The sequence below is a fragment of the Podarcis vaucheri genome (assembly GCF_965113315.1).
Source record: "Podarcis vaucheri genome assembly, chromosome: 11".
In the NCBI taxonomy this organism is placed as follows: Eukaryota; Metazoa; Chordata; class Lepidosauria; order Squamata; family Lacertidae; genus Podarcis; species Podarcis vaucheri.
In genome coordinates this window covers 1,830,332-1,846,138 of record NC_138749.1, presented here as the reverse complement: position 1 = coordinate 1,846,138, position 15,807 = coordinate 1,830,332, and the positions used below count along the sequence as shown (strand labels likewise).

The window sequence follows — 15,807 nt, the reverse complement described above, 5'->3', positions numbered from 1 at the left end:
CCGGTGCTCCTTTTTGTGAATCTTCTGATTCACTGGAAAGACTCGGAGATCTCGGGTCGTCGTCATCACTCATCCTTTCTTCTGCCTCCTCCCCCTCGCTCTCTGTTTCCTCCCTTGCCCTCACCTCTGCTCCTGAACCCCTGACATCCATCCCCCCCTCGAAGCCCCCTCTTCCCCCCTCCCCTCCTTCCGGTGCGGGAGCTGGGTGCTGCAGCGTCAAGGGGACGAATGTCGGGTACAGTTCGCTTCCCGTGGCGGGCCTCCATCCGAAGTCTTCCGGTTCTTCCTCCCTGCTCTCGTCGACGACGGTCACCTCTGCTTCCATCTCTGTGCCGCCGTGCTCGAAACCCTGGTCGTCCCCGAAAACGTCCATGTCCGTCTCTCCCTCGCTTCTTTCTGGAGGCGTTGCTCGTCCTGGACCCTCCAGCCACTGTCTGCGCCACTGCTCCTCTGGTCGATCATCCCACCAATATGAGGGTTCTGAAGCAGATCCCGAGGGTGACCCCTCCGGGGACGGGCGTCTCGTGACGGTTCCTCATCCGAGTCGAACCCCCGGAACGTGCTGGCTGAAAGCGTGGGCGTGAAAAGCCAGTCGTCGAAAAAGTCCGCTGGCATTGGCCTATGGGGAAAAAGGGCATGAAACTCTTCCTTGAGCAGAGGTTCATCTAAAGCGTAGCCCGGCACCCAGCTGTTGGCACTGGCCGGGGTGCCCTCCTTAGCGAGAAGGTATTCTACCCCCTCTTCCCCCCATCTGGAGTCCAAAATCTCCGTGACTTCGTTGAGGCGCACCTCCTGTGCCACTCCCCGTTGCCTGGTTCCCTCTCGGAGCGGACTCGGCGCCGTTCCGGGTTCCTGAAACCTGTGCGGTGCCTTGTAGGGAGTGAGCACCGATCTGTGGAACACCGGATGCATTCTGGAACCCTCCGGAAGCGCCAGCCTGAAAGCCACCGGGTTGACCTGCTCTTCGACTTGGTAGGGCCCCAGTTGCTTATGCCCTAGTTTCTTCTTGGCCAACGACCTGGCCGGCACTGCGTGGGCTGCTAACCAGACCCAGTCTCCCACATGGATCTCTTCGCCAACCCTTTTGTGTTTGTCTGCCTGCACCTTGTATGCGTGTTTGGCCAGCTCCAGGTGCCGCCGCAGCTGATCGTGGACTTCCTGCAACTCCGACGCGAACGCATCTGCTGTCTGCGGCTCCCCCTCCACCAGTCTTTCCAGTCCCGGGAAGGTTCTGGGGTGCCTCCCGTTGTTGGCGAAGAACGGCGTGACCCCCGTGGACACGTGCTTCGTGTTGTTGTAGGCGAACTCGGCGAGCGGCAGGTAATCCACCCACGTCGCAGGCTGTTGATTCGCATAGCATCTCAGGTACTGCTGCATGATGGCATTGACCCGCTCCGCTTGCCCGTTGGTCTGCGGGTGTCTCGCCGACGCCAGGTTGATCTTGACGTTTAGGAAACCCATCAGCTTTTGCCAGAAATTCGAGATGAACTGCCGCCCGCGGTCGGACAGAATAGACCGTGGCAGACCGTGAACCTTGAACACGTGGTCTATGAACAGTTTGGCGGTTTGTTCCACCGTGGCCACCTTCGCACACGGGATGAAATGTGCCATCTTGGAGAACAAGTCCACCACCACCAGCACGGCCGTCTTGCCCCTCGAGCTGGGCAGATCCGTGACGAAGTCTAGGGCGACTCTCTCCCATGGCTCGACCGGAGTTTGCAGCGGTTCCAACAGTCCGGCCGGCGGTCTGTGCACTGGTTTGGCCCTCTGGCAGGTGTCACACCTCGCCACGTAGTCCGCGACCTCCCCTCTCATTCCGGGCCACCAGAAGTCTCTGGCGACTAATTCCACCGTCTTCTCCTTGCCAAAGTGCCCGGCAGTGGGCGCGTCGTGCAGCTGATGCAGTACCTTGGCGCGAAGTTCGTCTCCCGGCACGTAGATGGCCCCTTTGCGGATGAGCAATCCATCTCTCAGCTGGAACCCGTCGGTCGCTGCCGTGCCCCTTTGCATCTCTGCCATCTTTGCTTGCGCGAAGGAGTCATTCTGCAACGCTCGTCGCACCGCCTCCAGGTCAACTGTTGCCGCAGCGCACGCCCACACGGTTGGTGTGAAGATGTGCATGGCGGCCGCTGGCATGGCGTCCTCCAGATACTGTGGCTTACGGGAGAGCGCGTCCGCCATGATGTTGGTGTCCCCCGGGACATACTCTATTTGGAAGTCGAAGTTCGCAAAGAACTCAGCCCAACGTATCTGCCTCTGGTTCAGGAACTGTGCCGTGCGCCAGTGCTCCAGATTCTTGTGGTCCGTGCAGACCTGCACCGTGTGCTTGGCTCCAATCAGGAAGTGCCTCCATGCTTTGAACGCTGCATGAATAGCCAGCAACTCCCTGTCCCAGATGGTGTAGTTCTGTTCGGACTTGCTGAGCTTCCTGGAGTAAAACGCTCCCGGCCTCCAAACCCCCTGCGGGTCCTTCTGCAGCAGGACTGCTCCGACGGCCCTGTCCGAGGCGTCTGTTTCAACTCTCATCGGCCTGCTGGGGTCGACATGAAGTAGCTGTTCTTCCGACGCGAAAAGACGCTTGAGTGCCTGAAAGGACTGCTCCGCCTGCGCCGTCCAGATGAACTTCTTTTTCTTGGAACTGAGCGTGTCCGTGATGGCCGCTGTCTGCATCGCGAAGCCTTTGATGAACTTGCGATAGAAGTTCGCGAAGCCGACAAACCGTTGGACCTCCTTCCGGTTGCGTGGGCTTTTCCAATCCAACACTGCTCGAACCTTGGCGCTGTCCATGGCTAGCCCCTTGTCAGACAACTTGTAGCCCAGGAAATCCACCTCCGTCACGTCGAATTGGCACTTCTCCAGCTTGGCGTAAAGCCTATGTTGCTGTAGCCTGCTCAGCACTTCCCTGACGTGTCTGTCATGCTCCTGCTGCGATTCCGAAAAGATCAGGATGTCGTCCAAGAAACAGACGCACGTTTTGTAGAGGAGCCCCGCCAACACGTGATGCATGAAAGCTTGAAAAACGTGGGAGCCATTTTGCAATCCAAAAGGCATAACCCTATATTCGTAGGTGCCCAGGGGCGTGAACATGGCTGTCTTCCACTCATCTCCTTCCCGCATGCGAATGAGGTTGTACGCCCCCCTCAGGTCCAACTTGGTGAACACGCTGCCCTTGCGTACTTTTGCGAGGAGGTCGTCGATGCGGGGCATGGGGAAGTCCGATGGCTTGGTCACACTGTTCAAAATGCGGTAGTCCACTACGAGTCTTTTTTGGGGCGTGTCTCGCTTCTTCACAAAGAATACAGGACTGCCCCCCGCTGCCTGGGACTCTCGTATGAAACCGCGCTCCAATTTTGATCTATGAACTCTTTGAGTTCCTGCAGTTCGTCTTCAGACATGGAATACAGCTTCCCTTTGGGCAGCGCCGCCCCCGGCAGCAGGTCAATTTTGCAGTCATATGGTCTGTGGGGGGGTAGCTTGTCTGCCTCCTTCTCGCAGAAAACCTCCAAAAATCCTGCGTACTTGTGGGGAATCGCTTGCAGCGTGCCTAGCAGCAGCTGTGACTCCTCTTGCTCCCCTTCCTGCCGGGGCATGATGCAGTGTTCAGCACAAAAGGAAGAGCCGAAGGTCAGCTGCCTCTGGTACCAAGCCAGCGTCGGGCTGTGCTTGTCCAGCCAACTCATGCCCAATACAATAGGCGTGTCCGACAGTTGAGTGACGTTGAAGCTGATGATTTCCCTGTGATGTCCAAGCCGCAGCACCATAGGTGGCGTCTGCTTCACCACTTGCCCCCCTAACAGCTCCCTGCCATCCACCGTGACAACCTGCAGGGGCAGCGTGGCAGGCAGCAACTGTATAGCGTGCCGGTCGACAAAGTCCTGCCCTATGAAGTCTGCATTGCTTCCCGAGTCGACGGTGATTGGCACGTCCATGGTGATTCCATTGGGTAGCTGGAGTGATGCGGTGAGCCTCACTACTGGCTTGGGCGGGAGGGGGTCCATGGGCGGTAAAATCTCTGGGGACTGCTTCACTGACACGTCTGGCTGGGCCCCAGTGCCTCTTCCTCCAGCCAGACATCGTCGTTTCCCTGCTGTGGTTCTCCGTGCTGCGTTGCTGCAGTCACCATTGCTGAGGCTGCAGTGTGCTTGTGGAGCCTCCGGGGACACTCTTTCGCCATATGTCCTGTATCTTCGCAGATATAACACTTCCTGTTCCCTCTAGGAGGCTTCGCTTTCACTGCTGCCGGTGCTAGGGCTCTGGCTGCTGACCGAGCCCTTGCACTCCCGACCTCCATCGGTTCCACCCCTCCCCCTGTTGGAGGCGTGGATTGCGCACGCACTGCTTCTCTGGGAAGGAAGGAGGAGCTTCTGGCTGTTTCGCGCCCGCTGCGCCCTTCGTCCCTGCTCCACGGACGTTCTTCCAGCCGCACCCCCACCGCCAGCGCCCTCTGAACGATCTCCTGCGTGGTCCGGGGTCTCTCCCCCCTCGCAATCTCATCTTTAACCGAGTTGTGCAAGCCCTCCCAAAAAAGGTCTCTGACAGGAGCCGAATCTCTGTCCCATTCCAGGGCACTGACCAAAGCGAAAAAGCGGGCATGATACTGCCTTACGCTGGCCCTCCCTTGCCTTAGTCCATGCACCTCCTTTCGGGCCATATCCACGTCAATGCTTGATAAAAAACAGCCATCCATCGCTTTAATAAAGGCGTCCGCATTTTGGAGCGCAGGATCCTTATCTCTCCACAAATTGCGCAGCCATGCTTTAGCGTCTCCATGCAAATGGGACATGACGAACCCCACTTTCTCTTGTTCATCTCTAAAGTCTTTGTGCAGCAGTTGCAGTGCACACATTACGTCTGCTCTAAAGTTGGGGTACTGTTGCAAATTCCCATCGAAGTGAGAGACCAGACCGCCTGTGCGTCTCCCCAACCCAATCCCCTCTGGTTTGGGTGTCTGTTGCCCTTGCTTCGTAAGCACGTCCAACCTGACCTGGAGATCCCTGTAGGCGGCGGCTGCTTCCTCCTCTCTCTTCCTGGATGCCAGCACCTCTGCATTCAGTCGTGAAACTGCTTCTCTGAGTTCCGTTATTTGCTGTTCGGCCGTCATATTGTCTGCCGTTCGTGAGCTCTCTTGTAGGCACCCGCTTCCTCTCCTCTCCGCGAGGCCGTGGATGCCCACAATTTGTAGAGACGGAGCTTACTGTCAGGGTTACTTCCAGATCCTAGCTCACAGAGGATCACGCTAGCCAGCGATGGTTAAATAAAAGTCTTTATTGAGTTACAGTCTCCATTCTCGAGCTGCTGCGTGCAACCCTACGTCTTATGCTTAGATCGGCGAAGCTCCGTCTGAGTCTCCGCCCCTTGCGCACCAACTTAATATCCTAGCCCTGCTCCACCTTTTCCGCCTGACAGTTCTCCTCTGGGTCCCTCTGCCCCCCTGGGTCTCTTCCTTCCGGGATTCTTCTGACGCTGACCCCCCTGACTCTCCTGTCTCCTTGCGCCGGGCTTTAGGACCTGGCTCCCTTTCCGGGCTGCCAACTGCGCCACCTTCCTGTGCATTTGAACTTGGCGCGCGCGCCCAACCTTCCACTTTCCGTCTAACCGTCACTTCGCTCCCCGATGAAGGTGTGGCCACTCCTGACTCGTGCCCTCCCTCCTGTTGCGAGCTGCCAGCGCTTGATCCCTGGCGCTCTTCCTCTTTCCTACTCTCTGGCGGTGACGCTGGTCCCGATTTCCAACTGCTCCCCTCTGAGTCCCCTCTGGCTCTATCTTCCTGGGGTGTCCCCCGAGTCTCCCCCCTTGCCCTGGCCACCGGTGCTCCCTTTTGTGAATCTTCTGATTCACTGGAAAGACTCGGAGATCTCGGGTCGTCGTCATCACTCATCCTTTCTTCTGCCTCCTCCCCCTCGCTCTCTGTTTCCTCCCTTGCCCTCGCCTCTGCTCCTGAACCCCTGACAGTACTAAATTTGAGTGTTGATGCTGGTGAAATAGGTGGATGCTTTAGTTGAGATTCCTACAATGCCCCTTAGGTTCCCCTCCAATTCTATGGAGCACATTGCAATAATTGGCAGGTGCGGATCCAGCCCCCCTTTCCTGCATTTCTCTCTGTGAAGGTGTGGTTGAGGCCCTGCAGTTGCCAAGGTCCTCTAGCCGGGAGGGCTGAGTTCAGGTTGAGCTGCACATCAAGTCAGAAGCCTGTGCCTGTTTGCGCCGGATCTCCCCTTCGGTTGCAGCCGGGCCCTTTCCTCCCGTCTCCTGTCTCTTCAGAGCTCCTCTGGAGTGGAAAGGCATTGAGGTTCCCCAGCTGGAGCAAAGAACCACAAATTGGCAGCAGCTCCAGCAAAGGATACAGATTTATTAGTTGTGCAGATAAACACGCAGAAATCAGGGCAGAGTCAACACAGCTTTTGTCGAGAGAGAGGTCACGCCTCGCCAGTGTGGAGGAATTTGGTTGCGAGTCCCCAAAAGCACACAGAGAAGGGGTTATTCAGAGGTGATAATCTACATACCCGGACATCTGTGCAGTTTCATAGGACCGGGTGGTTGTTGGGTTGGACAATGGCTCAACTGGTCTATCCCAAAGCAAACCATCCAGAACCCAAATGACCAGGCTTTAGGTGGGTTTTTTAAATCCAATGATTGCTTTGCTTGCTTATCCAAGCAGCTTTTTTTTCCCTTAAAAGTGCTTAAATGTATGTGCTCCCAGGAATCCTGGCTTTGTGAGTGTCACTTTCAGCCACAAAATCAGGAATGTGCAGAGCTGCCCTGGGAGGAAGAATTCGCACCGTGCAGTGAGCGCACCGGTGCAACAGTTCCCAGACACAGGAGGGCAGAACATCTCATAGAATCATAGAATCATAGAATCATAGAGCTGGAAGAGACCCCAAGGGCCATCGAGTCCAACCCCCTGCCAAGCAGGAAACACCATCAGAGCACTCCTGACATATGGTTGTCAAGCCTCTGCTTAAAGACCTCCAAAGTAGGAGACTCCACCACACTCCTTGGCAGCAAATTCCACTGTCGAACAGCTCTTACTGTCAGGAAGTTCTTCCTAATGTTTAGGTGGAATCTTCTTTCTTGTAGTTTGGATCCATTGCTCCGTGTCCGCTTCTCTGGAGCAGCAGAAAACAACCGTTCTCCCTCCTCTATGTGACATCCTTTTATATATTTGAACATGGCTATCATATCACCCCTTAACCTCCTCTTCTCCAGGCTAAACATGCCCAGCTCCCTTAGCCGTTCCTCATAAGGCATCGTTTCCAGGCCTTTGACCATTTTGGTTGCCCTCCTCTGGACACGTTCCAGTTTGTCAGTGTCCTTCTTGAACTGTGGTGCCCAGAACTGGACACAGTACTCCAGGTGAGGTCTGACCAGAGCAGAATACAGTGGCACTATTACTTCCCTTGATCTAGATGCTATACTCCTATTGATGCAGCCCAGAATTGCATTGGCTTTTTTAGCTGCCGCGTCACACTGTTGGCTCATGTCAAGTTTGTGGTCAACCAAGACTCCTAGATCCTTTTCACATGTACTGCTCTCAAGCCAGGTGTCACCCATCTTGTATTTGTGCCTCTCATTTTTTTTGCCCAAGTCTCCTTTGCATGCAGGAGGTCCCAGGTGAATAGGGCTGAGGATGCCCCTTACCTGAGAGCCCTAGAGGCCCACGGCCAGGTGGTGCTGAGCATCCTGAGTTAACTGGACCAATGGTCAGACTCTGTGTGAGGCGTCTTCCCATTTTTCTGTGGCTTAAACGAAAAGCTGTAGATCAGTATTAGAACATCTGCTTTGCCTGCAAAAGGTTGCTCTCCCAGTAGGGCTGGGAATGAGACCCCCTGTCTGAAAGCTGGAGGGCTACTTCCAGTCAGCACAGGTGACACTGACCGGTAGTCTGACCTGGTATAAGGCAGCTCATTCCAGTGGTGTCTGCGACTTACTTGGGAATCACGGTTTATTTTTTTTAAAAAAGGTAAAGGACCCCTGGACGGTTAAGTCCAGTCAAAGGCGACTATGGAGTTGTGGCGCTCATCTCACTTTCAGGCCGAGGGAGCCAGCGTTTGTCCACATACAGCTTTCCAGGTCATGTGGCCAACAAGACTAAACCGCTTCTGGTGCAACGGGACACCGTGACAGAAACCAAAGCACACAAAAACACAGTTTACTTTCCTGCTGCAGTGGTACCTATTTATCTACTTGCACTGGCGTGCATTCGAATTGCTAGGTTGGCAGGAGCTGGGACAGAGCAACGGGAGCTCACCCCAGTGTGCGGATTCGCACTGCTGACCTTCCAATCGGCAAGCCCAAGAGGCTCGTGGTTTAGACCACAGCGCCACCCATTTATAGTCACGTAGTAGTTTATAGTCAGGTAGTGAATGAGAATGTTTGGCTGCCCCTTCCTCTGGGAGGAAAAACTCAGTTCAGATTTGTCTTTGTTGTTGTTATTCCACTCTTCATCACAAGATCTTGTGGCGGTTCACATAATAAAATACAGGATAAAAACAAGTAAATAAGTAAAACAAAACAGCAAAATAATAACCCCCCCTTCCTACAGACACATTTAAAAGGCTGTAGAATATTAATCAGCCCAAGGCCTGCTTGAAGAGGAATGTTTTTGCCTGGCACCTAAAATATATATAATGAAGGCGCCAGGCAAGCCTCCTTGGGGAGAACGTTCCAGAAACAGGGAGCCACTACAGAGAAGGACCGTTCTCGTGTTGCTGCCCTCCAGACCTCTCGAGAAGGCCCATGAAGAAGAGTTATGCTCCTGCCTCCACAGTTGGAGTCAGGGATGCTTCTGAATCCCATTTGCAGGAAACTGCCGGCGAGGAGAGAGTTTTTCTGCTCAAATCCCTCTTGCAGGTTTCCCTTTTGGGGCACCTGGTTGGCCACTGTGAAGACAGGATGTCGAACTAGATAGGCCATCGGCCTGATCCAGCGGGGCTCTGCTTATGTTCTTAAGACACACAAAAATGATCCATTGCATCTTTGAACTTCTCCTGCCCCTCTTGTCAGAGGGGGAAAGTTGATCTTTCCTGGCTGGCCGGCAGCTCGAGCAAAGGAAGCCGCTCAGCTGCCCAGGGTGCTCATTTAGCTAATGTTCTCCATCAGCACCGATGGAGGTTTAATGGGGATTTATTGTCCTTCGGAGTGCATGGTAGTTTGTGCATCTATTCGCCCCGCCGTTCCTGCAGCACCACAGAGGACGTTCCATCATCTCGTACGAAAGAACTCATGACAGCAGAACTAGTATGTGCAGAGCGAGGCGATGGGGTCAGCAGAGTCTCCGCTGGGGCACCCTGGCTTTCAGGCAGGCGCTGGTGTTGTGTTTCCTAGCTGGTAAATATTTCCCCCACTGTTTTTTCAACTCGACTGATGATCCCTCCAAAGGAATGCTTTTCCTCTCTTTCACTGCAGACACAACAGGTCTTGTGGCACCTTCAAGACTTGCACGCTTGTTGTTGACCTGTGCTGCAGTGTGTGGCCTTCTGTACCCAGGAGCGAAAGCTGTCATGTGCTCCTCTGCAGGAGGGGGTCAGCATCGGCCACGAGCAATTTAGCAAGAGCCGGCGCTGTCAGAAAAGGTTTCTCTTAGAGATGCTCACGCAGTCAATCTGGCAGGTCTGATTTCTGATGTGGACGCTGTTGTTCTGCTGGTGACAAATCACACCTTCGGTCCAAGTGTCTTGCTATTTGAGCCACCGTTCCGGGATAATTATCCGTGGCGAGATGTGTAAACTCTTCTGCAGTCCCAACAACAGACCCTCTAAGTGTCCATATTTTCCAGGGACAGACCCAGATTTTCAGAAGCCGTCCCAGTTTCTGATTTGATCCCAGAATATCCCACTTTTCCTTAGGATGTCCCTATTTTCATCGGAGAAATGTTGGAGGGTATGACGTGATGTAACCCCCAAGCCAAGTAGTTTAGTAACTATACAACCTTTAGAAGACATCTGAAAGCAGACCTTTATAGGGAAGTTTATTAATGTTTAATGTTTTATTATGATTTTATATATGTTGGTAGCTGTCAGGAGTGACTGGGGCAAGCACAGTTAGATGGGCAAGGTATAAATAATAAAATTGTTGTTGTTGAATAGGACACCTTCTTCTTTGGCGATCCCTCATAGCTGAGTAAGACTGTCTTCCATAAACACGGTTTGAACAATGAGTCCGTAGGTGACTGTGGAGGCCAATTCTGGATCCACACGTCCTTCCACAGTGGGGACATTGGTTTCCAGGCAGGAGCTAATCACGGTGTGGATTTGCCAAGCATGCCTTCCTCTTAGCACATTTCTCCCTTGCGTCCTGAGTTTGAGTATCTTCAAAACCCATTACACCTTTGGTTCTCCAATTAGAGCACTGCATTTATACTGCATTTTTTTAAAAAAAAAATTGCCTTGAGAGAATCTTTAAACCTCCTTTGTTGACCACTAGCATTATGCTTTCCATTTTTAAGTTTGGAATAGAGTAGTTGCTTTGGAAGACGATAATCAAGCATCCGCACAACATGACCAGTCCAATGAAGTTGATGTTGGAGAATCATTGCTTCAACACTGGTGATCTTTGCTTCTTTCAGTACACTGATATTAGTTCACCTGTCTTCCCAAGTGATGTGTAAAAATTTTCAGAGACACCATTGATGGAATCTTTTGAGGAGTTGGAGATGGCATTTATAAGTGGTCCATGTTTCACAAGCATATAGTAAGATTGGTAGTACAATAGCTTTGTAAATAAGCATTTTGGTTTTCCTGAGAATGTCCTAGTCCTCAAACACTCTGATTTCTTACAGATGTGGAGCAGGTATTAGGTGGCACCTGTACTAGTGCCAGTTCTGCCAATGGAAGTGACTGAGTGGGAAAGGCAAAGGGGCAGGTATGAATGAACGTCTCCTCTCCTTTGAATCCCAGAATCCCATATTCACTACGCGCAGTTGGGGACCGACGTGACGCTACAGTGTGGGTCTGTGGACAGGGATGCCGCGGTCACTTGGACGGCCAACAGCACCGACCTGGATGCATCCCATCTCAACGGCTCCCGTCTCGTCCTCCGGAACGTGGACCTCTCCCACAGCGGACAGTACTCCTGCTACGAGGGCTCCTCATGGCATCTGAAGTACCGGGTCAACCTCAAAGTAGGAAGTGAGTACATGGCGCCGAGAGGTTCGTCCTCTTGCTCCTCCCCTTTGCGTCTTGTGCTTATGAAAATGCACCCTTGGGTTTTATTTATCCTTATTTCATTCTTTTTGGTGTTTCCACCCTCCCTTTCTCTGAAATAATATGCTCAGGGTGGCAAATAAAATGACAGCAGTGTTTTAAAAAAGCAAGTAAGAAACCAATAGCACAATGGACTGGGGAAACCCAGACAGATGGGTGAGGTATTAGTATTATTATTATTGTTGTTGTTGTTGTTACACTGGAACCTCGGCTTACTTGGGTAACGTAAACTTCAGGTTGCGAAAGCGGCAAACCCGGAAGTATTGCTGCTTGTGCATGCACAGAAGCACACTGCGCAGATGCGCAGAAGTGGTGCCTCCGGTTGTGGAAATCTCAGGATCCAGCCGGAGCTCCAGAATCGATCCCACCCGCAACCGGAGGTACTACTGTATTATTATTATTAAATCAACAATCATGGCAAGTGTTCACATAAATGCAGCGGCAGTCAGCATGGCTGAAGCTACTATTTGAAAGTTCACTGGAAGAGGGAATTGCAAATCTGTTGTTGTTGTTTCTCTAGCATATACTGAGTAACATGTACAAACAAAACCAGGTCTGTGCCATGCAATCCAGATTCTAGTTGGGGTGGAGGCAATGAGGGGAAAGAAAGAGCGAGAAGTCTCTCTTGTTTCCTAGACAATTATTATAGTCATACGTTGGGTTACAGACGCTTCAGGTTGTGTGTTTTCGGGTTGTGCACCGCGCCTAAACCGGAAGTACCGGAACAGGTAACTTCCAGGTTTCAGCACTTGCGCATGTGCAAAAATACTACGCATGCGCAGAAGACCAAAGCGTGACTCACACAAGCGCAGGCACTGTGGATTGTGAACACTGCAGGTTGCGAACGTGCCTCCCACACAGATCACGTTCGCAACCCGAGCATCCACTGTACTGGGATTTTTTGCAGCAAGGGATGGGCAATGGAGTGTTTGCTTAGGGGTGCAAATCCTGGAGGAAATTAAATCTCCCATGCTACGCTCCTCAGCCTCCTTTTCTACTATGCCCATGGATGAGCTCTTGCACCATTGTGTACTTCGCCAGCTGCAGAATCTGCATAATAATACTTTTGTGTTAGTTGTGATCCTTTAGTTTGGCTCTTATTTTCTTACCTTTGCTGGGCAGACTAACCAGTGCTAGGGGGAGATAGATGGCTGGCTAAGTTCCCAAGGACAAGCACAGATACATATCAACAGTAGAAGTTAGCATGGAACTGCCTGACTCTGATCAGATCTGCGTTGCAAACCTGTGTGGATAAGAATTGGAGTGCATGAAAGGAGAGAGAGCAGAGATTCTGTTCTGCGGTGACAGTGGGGAAGATATGGAAATAGGGAAGGCACAACGCAGCAACTTATCCGTACGTTCACAAGTACGCAGCCCTCTGGAATTGGTGCCAGGAGGAGTGATCAAGCTTTCTCAGATAATATTTATCTATTTCAGTATCTGATCTGCGTCCTGGACAGTTTCTAGGCAGCAAGTGCATAGAGCAAGGGTCTCCTCCTGCTGCCCCTATCCTACCGGTGCATAGAATCATAGAATTGTAGAGTTGGAAGGGACCCCCAGAGGTGCTCTAGTCCAACCCCCTGCAAGGCAGGAATCTCAGCTAAAGCATCCAAGACAGACGGCCACCCAATTTGTCTTAGAAACCTCCAAGAAAGGGGAGACCACAACCTTCCATAGGAAGTCTGTTTCGCTGTCAAACAGCCGTCAGAACATTGTTTCTGATGTTAAGTCAGAATCTCTCTTCTTGTAACTTGAAGCCATGGGTTCGAGTCCTGCCCTCCGGAGCAGGAGGAGACAAGCTTGTTCCCTCTTCCATGTGGCAGCCCTTGAGATATTTAAAGGTGGCTCTCTTATCTCCGCTCAGTCTCCTCTTTTCCTTTTTTTGGGGGGGGGATTATTTTTATTGGTTTTAAAAACGTAAAATTATAACAATCCAAATACATATCCAAATACTCCCCCCCTCCAACCCCTCCGGGGTCTTATTATCATCATTAAAAACTGCATATTATTCCATGATCAACATTTTATATCAATCCATATTATCCATGGTATTTGTTACATTACAAGTGGGATTGAAGTCCTGCTAATGTTTCCATCTGCTTGCAGTGATCTCCTAAATAAATCATAAATTTTTCTCCTTGTTTTTTACAAGTTTTTGTCCTCTTGATTGCTGAGTTTTCCAGTCAGCTTTGCCATCTCAGCATAGTCCATTAGCTGGGTTTGTCTTCTTTGGGCTAATACCATCCAAGCAGCTCTTGTCCCGTACATAAGTCTTTTCTGATCTTTTGGGACGTCGGTACCTATAATTCCTAATAAAAATTCTGGTTTTTTAACAAAGGTTATTTTAAACATTCCCCCCCCCCATATTTCATTATATATCATCTCCCAGAAAGCTTTTATTAGCTTACACGTCCACCACATATGATCAAAGGTACCTTCTTTTTCTTAACATTTCCAGCAGGTGTTTGTACTTGTTCTATACATTTTTGCTAGCTTGCTAGGAGTCAAATACCACCGGCACATTGATTTTCATATAATTTTCTTTCCGTGTACAACATGCCATGAGTTTCAGGTCTGTTTCCCATAACCTCTCCCAATCTGCCATCTGAATCTTGTGTCCCAAATCCTTTGCCCAGTGTATCATTACCGATTTGACCTGCCACTCCCCACACTGTGGCTTTTGAGCTTGAGACGGAGGGTGGTGAGGGGTGGGTGTGGAGAACGAGGACACGATGCTGTGAGTGCGAATCCTGCTGGTTCTCATTAGGGTAGGGTTCACCTGCAGCTCTTCCCAAGGGGGACGGGAGACAGGCGAGCTCCATCTGAAGACACTCAGCACCAGCTCACAGAAGGGTCTTCAGAACAGCAGCAGAACCCCTGGGGGTTGCCTTGCAATTAAAGATGCATGGCACTAATCAGGTGAGGCGCTCTCAGGGCAATTAATTTAATTGGCAGGATTTTAATCTAACACTCTCCCGCCCCCGGCGCATGATTAACGGCACGGCACTGCGATGGTCGCTGCCCCTGCGCAAAGTAGCTCCAGCATCTTTTGAGAACAGGTGTCTGGAGGGGGCTGGGAAGACAGGAGGCGTCTGGAAAATGGTGACCTCTGTCCGAGATGCATTTTGGCTGCTTGGTTGTGTCGCACTCTGACACAGTTCTCCGTAAGTTAAATGGGAGTCGGTGTAATCTGATTGGGAGAGCAAAGGCAGCTGGTTGCCAGGACACCTGTTTGGCATGCAGAATGTCCCAGGTCCAGTCCCCACCATAAGAACATAAGATTGTGCTGGATCACCTTGAATAAGATATTGAATAAATATCTGAATAACTTGAATAAAATATTGTGGGGGGGGACACAGGTAAGCACCCCCCTCCATTGTCAATCACAAGACCCGGCACATGCACCATTTGAATAGCAACGCCCATCAACTTTTTGCGGGGGCAGCGGCCCCCTCAAACATTTTAGGGGGGGGGCTGAAGGGACCTCAGCCCCTAGGACTTGGCTCCCGTACTTGTTGTTGTTAGTGTTTAGTCGTTTAGTTGTTTAGTCGTGTCCAACTCTTCGTGACCCCCTGGACCAGAGCATGCCAAGCACTCCTGTCTTCCACTGCCTCCCGCTGTTTGGTCAAACTCATGCTGGTCTCTTTGAGAACACTGTCCCACCATTTCGTCCTCTGTCGTCCCCTTCTCCTTGTGCCCTCCATCTTTCCTAACATCAGGGGCTTTTCCAGGGAGTCTTCTCTTCTTATGAGGTAGCCAAAGTATTGGAGCCTCAGCTTCAGGATCTGTCCTTCCAGTGAGCAATCAGGGCTGATTTCCGTCAGAATGGTTTGATCTTCTTGCACTCCATGGGACTCTCAAGAGTCTCCTCCAGCACCATAATTCAAAAGCATCCATTCTTTGGCGATCAGCCTTCTTGATGGTCCAGCTCTCACTTCCATACATCACTACTGGGAAAACCAGAGCTTTTACTAAACGGACCTTTGTTGGCAAGGTGATGTCTCTACTTGTTAAGATGCTGTCTAGGTTTGCCATCGCCTTTATCCCAAGAGGCAGGCATCTTTTAATTTCGTGGCTGCTGTCACCATCTGCCGTGATCATGGAGCCCAAGAAAGTAAAATCTCTCACTGCCTCCATTTCTTCCCCTTCTATTTGCCAGGAGGTGATAGGACCAGTGGCCATGATCTTCGTTTTTTTGATGCTGAGCCTCAGACCATATTTTGTGCTCTCCTCTTTCACCCTTAATAAAAGGTTCTTTAATTCCTCCTTCACTTTCTGCCATCAAGGTTGTGTCATCTGCATATCAGAGGTTGTTGATATTTCTTCTGGCAATCTTAATTCTGGCTTGGGATTCATCCAGCCCAGCCTTTTGCATGATGAATTCTGCATGTAAGTTAAATAAGCAGGGAGACAATATACAGCCTTGTCGTACGCCTTTCCCAATTTTGAACCAATCAGTTGTTCCATATCCAGTTCTAACTGTAGCTTCTTGTCCCACATAGAGATTTCTCAGGATATAGTTTGCATTAATAAAACCTGTAAAAGACAGGTCGGAGTCCTGCCTGGTTACTCACGAGCAACCACTACCAGCATCTGACAGTTTTAA

The 15,807-nt window shown here is 51.3% G+C and overlaps 1 protein-coding gene across 2 annotated transcripts in view; it reads left to right on the top strand.

Annotated features, from left to right (window-relative positions):
* Window positions 1-15,807, top strand: part of CNTFR (ciliary neurotrophic factor receptor) — a 452,132-nt gene that overhangs the window by 304,296 nt on the left and 132,029 nt on the right. For both annotated transcript variants that reach the window (XM_082242163.1, XM_082242164.1), the window contains one exon: window positions 10,896-11,126. In XM_082242163.1, the coding sequence (XP_082098289.1) occupies window positions 10,896-11,126 (231 nt within the window). The remainder of the gene's footprint in view (window positions 1-10,895; window positions 11,127-15,807) is intronic.